This window comes from Telopea speciosissima, chromosome 9, assembly GCF_018873765.1.
Source record: "Telopea speciosissima isolate NSW1024214 ecotype Mountain lineage chromosome 9, Tspe_v1, whole genome shotgun sequence".
Lineage (NCBI taxonomy): Eukaryota > Viridiplantae > Streptophyta > Magnoliopsida > Proteales > Proteaceae > Telopea > Telopea speciosissima.
The window spans coordinates 19557576-19564233 of record NC_057924.1 but is presented as its reverse complement, the minus strand read 5'-3'; the positions used below and the strand labels follow the sequence as shown (position 1 = coordinate 19564233).

Sequence of the window (6658 nt, the reverse complement as noted above, 5' to 3'; positions counted from 1 at the left end):
ACACGTTGTAAAGAAATTGTAGTGGTAAGGGAAATGGTGCCAACATGGGTAACAGGTGCATGGGAACCATCAGGAAGGATGATGGGTGGGGACGTGTTGGATGGTTCCAAGCTATCAAAGAGAGAAGAATCAAATGTAATGTGGTGGGTGGCCCCAGTATCAAGAATCCAAGTGGAAGAAGGGAAGGGGTGGATATTACCTGTCATATTGACCAAGGGATGAGTACCAGATGGGAGCAACGACATGAGGTATTGAATCTGGGCAGGCGTGAAAGCAGGTGCGAAAGTGGCGGTGGGGGTGGTAGAGGCCATAGCAGCAACGGGTGGGCGAGTGGGGCGATTGCCATTGTTAGAACGTCTAGAGCCAGCCTGTTCCTTCCATCCATCCAGGAACCCATGCTTCTTGTAGCACCGAGACACAGAGTGGTCATCTTTGCCACAGTAAGTGCAGTGATAATGAAGTTTGGTGCCAGAAGAAGTGGTTCGGGCAGCAGCAGCAAGGGGCGCTGGTTCGGTTTTGAGGGAAGCAACAACCATCACAGTCGAATCAGGGAGGATAGAATGAGCATCGTGAATGGAACGCGGGCACTCCTCTTGAAGGAGCAAAGAATAAGCTTTGTTGACAGTAGGCAAAGGGTCCATAAGTAAGATCCGGCTACGAACAGCCGTGTAGGCCTCATTCAAGCCCTACAAAAAATCCATTAAATAGTCTTCAAAGTGCATGGTTTGTAAGATGGACATGGCACCACTAGTCCAAGATGGAAGTCCGCGGTAAGACAGGAGTTCATCACGAAGGGTCTTGATCTTGGTGAAGTAGGCAGAGATTGAATCCATCCCTTGAACATGTGTGGAGAGGGCACGACGGATCTCAAAAATGCGAGGATAATTCTTCTATGAGAAGCGATCATGGAGATCGATCCAAACATCAGCGGCGGAATCTATCCATATGATACTGTGGGCAATAAAAGAGATGGTAGAATGCACAATCCACGATCGGACCATGCTGTTGCCACGGACCCAATGAGGGTAATCAGTAGAGTCAGAGTTAGGGGCCCCGAGGGAACCATCAAGAAAACCAATTTTGTTCTTCGCTTCCAAAGCCATGAGCATGGAGCAATGCCAAGTGGGATAGTTATCCCCATCAAGCAAAGGGGTAACCAAAGAAGAGCCTGGTTGATCCAAAGAATGGAGGAAGTAGGGAGATGAGATGGTGATGGGAGGTTCGGCCATGGTGGAGCCGGAAGAACCCTAAAGGGGATCGATCTTAGGATAATACCACGTTAGAATAGTAAGTCCAATAGACTGTAATCGGTTGCTTTTATTGAATGAATGGAAAAATAAATATATACAATGACTTTCCTATTCTATTGACTAATTTTACAAATATAACGAAGAGAAGAAAAGGAAGAAGAATAATGGAGAATATTGCATGTTGATCTCATGCAATAAAGGGATCACATGCCATATGGAGAAGATCCATGCGATTGGATCTGATAATACACATAAACTCAAATCTATAAAGAAACCAAAATAGAATAAGTAAGTTTTTTCTATTTTGTGATTTTTATTTAATTATTTTTCATATTAGGCTAGATTTCGCAAGCAACTGTATTTCAAAATTTTCATCATGCTTTATTAAATAGAATTTTATTTTAAGTTCTTTATTTCAATTTTGTTTCTGTTATATTACACAAGAATAATTTTATTCATATATTAACCTATTTTGGTTTATTTTTCACATTAGTTTATATTGCATACTAACTTTATTATAGCACAGTTGGATTTAGGTAAGTCCTCACTTCCTACCAATTTGTTTTCTTTGTATTTTATTTTGTATATTAGAATATAATTTTAATTAGAATATTTATCATCTTCTAGAAGTATGAAATAAATAGAAAGACTAATTTAACGAAGTAGACTTGGGTGCCAAACACCTTCCCTAGTCGGCAATCTGACTCTAATGCGATCTCATGATCAAATTTTAGTTCAATTTAATGGAGTCAATTTGTGTTTAATGTTGATTCTACGGAAAAAAAATCCTCTCTGGTACCCGCATCTTCCAGTGTGCTGCAGTGCGGATGCCAGAGCTCAACATGTGGAAGATGTGACATCCAACGATGCCGAGCTCAGGAAAAAAAAAACCTGGGTTTATTGAGCTCGCACCACGTGTCAAGTTCCAACAACCGTACTGCACCGCACGGGCAGATGCGGGTGTTATTGGTGAAGCCTGATCTCAATTCAAAAAGTGTTGTGGTGATTCTCAGTTTTGTACTTTCTGGCTGGGTTAGGGCTTTCTTATATATTGTAGTTATCTCTTTGAGAGATGAGAGCGTGAGGGTTTGTATTTGCTTCACAACAATAGTGAATTCTTTATATTGCTCGGTCGTGGATGTAGGCTTTCTTCTTGGGGGTGAACCACGTAAATCTTGTCTTGTATGTTTGTGATTTCTCTTCCTTTTTCATTTTCTTCTGCGAAATAGCCATTCTGCCGCGCTGTTTTTCTAACAGCGGGCACCAGAGAGGATTTTAAGTAATCTTGATTCTACACCCAAATTTTGGTGGTGATTCCCTATTCCTTCCTTAATAAGAGGAGGATATCTCCTTGAGAATGGAAAATCATTACTCACATTTTGTTTTTTTGCTAAAAGATCTTGTATATTAATAGAAATGAAGAAAAACGAAAATTGCAAAAGCCCAAAGAACAAAAGGGCCGGTAAGAGCCGCAAAAAAACTCAACAGGAAATCCCCACCTTCGGCAAGGCCATCAGCAAGGTAAAACCAAGAGCCAAAGGAAACTCAAAGAAACACGAAACAATCAGGGATAGAACAACCGAAACCTCAGCCTACCCTGCACATCCAAAAGCAAGTCCTTCTGAACCAAATGAGGCAATGTAACCATCACCGACAAAACTTGCAAAGAAGCTACTGATTTTGCCAAAAAATCATTAAACTCATTAAACTCACATATTGCTGCTAACAATTGGGATATTATCTGGATCGTATTCGATTATTTAGGAAATGGATAATGCTTATATTTGATTTGACAAATATTCAACCCACGCATGTTAACATATATAGTATAAATTTTATAAAAAAAATTATCTATAGAAAAATATAAAATTTTGCATGAGGATTTTGTATATTTATGTATTCAAATTTAAATACAAAATGAAAATATAACTTAAAATGACAATGGCATGAATCTGTATGTTTTTATCATATTGTCTAATAAGATATTCAATATTATTTAAACCGACATGGATAACTGAGGTTTCTTGCTGGTCAGGTCCTTTGGAAGAAGAGCTCAGAATTGATGCTCAGAGAAGACCTAGATTTTGGTTATGCTAATTCCTAGCTATTTATTTTTTCGGTGTTTGCTTGTTCACTGGTTGTCTATCCTACTGATGGCTTTGTCGTAGGTAAGGGTCAACTCAGTTGATCTTGTTTTTGTTTCTGGTTTCCCCAGTTTGTTTGTAATCTTCTATTTTTCTCTTCTTAATATATACAATTTTTTAGCGAAAAAATATGGATCCAATACAAAAAAAAGTCCACAAAACTATAGCTGATCCTATGCTATTTATATCATACAATTTCTCCTTTTTTTTTTTTTGCTAAAAGATGATTTGTATTAAAGAGAAAGAATTAAAGAATTACAACCAAAAGAAAGGCATTCCACCGGAGATTACCAACACAAAAAGCTAAAACCAAACCCTCCTACCTTGTCATATACAGTTTCTCCTAATCAAATACAAATACGTATGTAATTTACATGTCATAACACCCCAATTCTAGTTCACCTTGTCATATACAGATTCTCCTAATCATATGTAATTTACATGTCACAACACCCCAATTCTATTTCTTTCCCTAAACATAACAAAATGTTCTTTTGTCACAAATGTTATGGCCCATGAATTAATCAAGGAAACAAGGGTGCGTGTGTGTGTGTGCTATATATAGAGAGAGAGGGGGGAAAATTATCTCCTCCAGTTCCTGCCCGGCCCAGTTCCTCAATGCCTCTAATAAAGGGCTGGTGGACCCCACCCGAAAAGAATATTCAGGCAGGGGTAGTAGGGTGGTCATTGCCCTCCCTGTTGGAGGCACTGGAGAACTGGGCCGGGTAGGGAACTGGAGAGGATAAAAATCCGAGAGAGAGGTCTACTTTTCTAGTGCTAGCCAAGTCACTGCCAGGAAGAACTTCCATCTCTGATCTGTCTCCACTCTGCCTCAACAAGTCTTTCAAAGGAGTTGAGTCTTGAGTCTAGTCCTTCAACCTCAGAACCTTGTGCTGAACCATCTGATATACCTTCTGAACTTGGAGTTACTGGGTGGAAGAAATCCATGTCTACACCCATAAATGGTAACCAACCAACACTCTTCTCCTTTGGCTCAGGCACCAACCGAGCTTCAACACGGCGCCGGCAAATTGGGCATGTCGAGTGTGAGCTGAACCACATATTGATGCACTGTTCATGAAACATATGCTTACAGTTGGGCAGAAGCATTGCAATCTCTTCATTCTCGAAACTGCTTAAGCAAACCGCGCAATCCCTCGTGCCATCGTTGTTGGGCTGATCGATTTGTTTGTAAACATAGACAGGCAAGGTAGCGATGATGAATGGATCAAGAGCATTATAGGGTCTTTCTTGTGACTGCACTTGCCCCTGAGGATCAGCTTCTAGACTCTCAATTGATTGATCTGCTTCAGAATTGGCTGTGACATTATCTCTAGCAAGACACAATACATACCTGTAGATTAAGAGGAGAAAAATAGAAGCACCACATATAGTGAAGACAGTAATAGCAAAATTATTAGTTTGAAACCATCCACCACTAAAGGCAAAAGCCATATTTGCAAAAACCCAATTGAGGATTCTTGTTTGATTTTGGTTTGTTATTTCCTTTTAGACAAAGTTTTAAGAGTTATTGATTAATTTTCGTGTGGGTTTGGAATTTTGTAAGTAATGTATCTTCTAAGTTATGATTATGTTGACCATTTGCTTTCCCTTCCTTTGCTTTCACGCTTTGTTTTATCTTTCTCTTTGATTGTTGTTCTTCAAATTGAAGGAATGTAAAAAGAATCTTAGCTCCTTGTCCAACCAAAAGAGACATTAATTATTAGTCATTGATTTTGAATTTTAAGATTCAAAAGACCCAGTCTTGGAAGGTCCAACATATCCAAATATATGTAGAGATTCAGGCAAACTTTGGTTTATATAAAGTTTATTACATGATCCAATTCATCAATTAACTTGACTCAGATATGGAGTGACGTGAATGAATTCAAGATCAAAAACTAATTAAGTTATTGAGGGCCTAGTAAAATGAGTGATGTGACAAAGATTGTGTCAAATTTTCAAATGGATCTTCCACGACCAACAACAACAACTCAGTCTTATCCCAACTAAATGAGGTGGGTTACGCGGATTCTTGCCAAGATAAAATATTAAAAATAAAAATAAACGAAAAAGAAACACAACAACAACTACAAAACAGTCTTATACAAACTAACTAGGGTCAGCTAAATAGATCCTTGCCCTCCGATCAGCTCTATTGGACATCTTACAAGAGACAAGACCTAAACTATAGATGTGTTTCCTCACCACTTATCCTAGGGTCCTTTTATGTGTGCCCCTAGCTCTTTTAGTACCTTCAATTAGAATCAAGTCACTCCTCTAAATTGGAGGATCTGAAGGCCTCTGTGGAACATGGCCATGCTACCTCAGAGGACTTTCTCATAGCTTATCTTGAATCGATGCTACTCCCAAATCATCTCTAATATGGTCATTCCTTATTTTATTCTTCTTGGTTTTGTCACTCATCCATCTCAACATCCTCATCTCCGCTACACTTATCTTACCTATATGATGTTTCTTAATTGCCCAACACTCTACGCCATACATCATAGCCAGTCTTATGACTGTCCTGTAAGTCTTTCATTTAAGCTTTAAAGGGATCCGTCAATCACAGAACACTCTGGATGATTGAATACCTAAAATGGATACTTTGTGGAATCCCCGTTTCCTCAACTTTTTCACCCCCTCATTATATGTTCCGGAATTCCTAAAGTTACATACTATATACTCCATCTTCGTTCTACTTATCCTAAGACTTTTTTGCTTCCAAGGTTGATATCCATAACTCCATTTTTTTTTCTCATCAACCAAAACAACGTCATTAGCAAAAGGCATGCACCAAGGAACCTAATGTTGGATGTCTCTGGTTAACTCATCCATGATAAGTGCAAACAGATAAAGGCTTAAAGTTGATCCTTGATGTAACTCAACTGTACTTGGGAATTCATTACACTAGTTACCATACCATTATACATATCTTTAATTATGTACACATATTTACTTGAAATATTTTTTCTCCCTAGAATATGCCAAATGAAATCTCTAGGAACTTTGTTTAAAACCAGAGATAAGGGCTGAGCTGGAATTGGTCAAGCTCAGCTGATTCCAAACCAACAGATATAAGGAAGTTCCACCCTTCATTATCCTACAAGGCAACTCTAGCCCAACCCAAATCTGTAGCTCAGGCCTACATTTAGGGTGTCAATCATCGGCCCAGCCCACCTACCCATTAGAACTCCAAAGCTACGCCAATCTGCAAACATTTATGAACAAGTCATCAAAGTTGTTACCCTGCATACTAAG

At 38.9% G+C, this 6658-nt stretch overlaps 1 protein-coding gene across 1 annotated transcript; it reads right to left on the bottom strand.

The window, feature by feature from the left end:
* Positions 1-4180: 4180 nt before the first annotated feature.
* Positions 4181-4849, bottom strand: LOC122638724 (RING-H2 finger protein ATL40-like). Its single transcript, XM_043831576.1, has one exon. It carries the CDS (start codon positions 4847-4849, stop codon positions 4181-4183), a length of 669 nt encoding a protein of 222 aa, XP_043687511.1.
* Between the last annotated feature and the right edge of the window lie 1809 nt (positions 4850-6658).

What these genes read in the sequence shown, in the direction of transcription:
- LOC122638724 (XM_043831576.1), bottom strand. Translation starts at nt 4,849, where the DNA reads ATGGCTTTTGCCTTTAGTGGTGGATGGTTTCAAACTAATAATTTTGCT.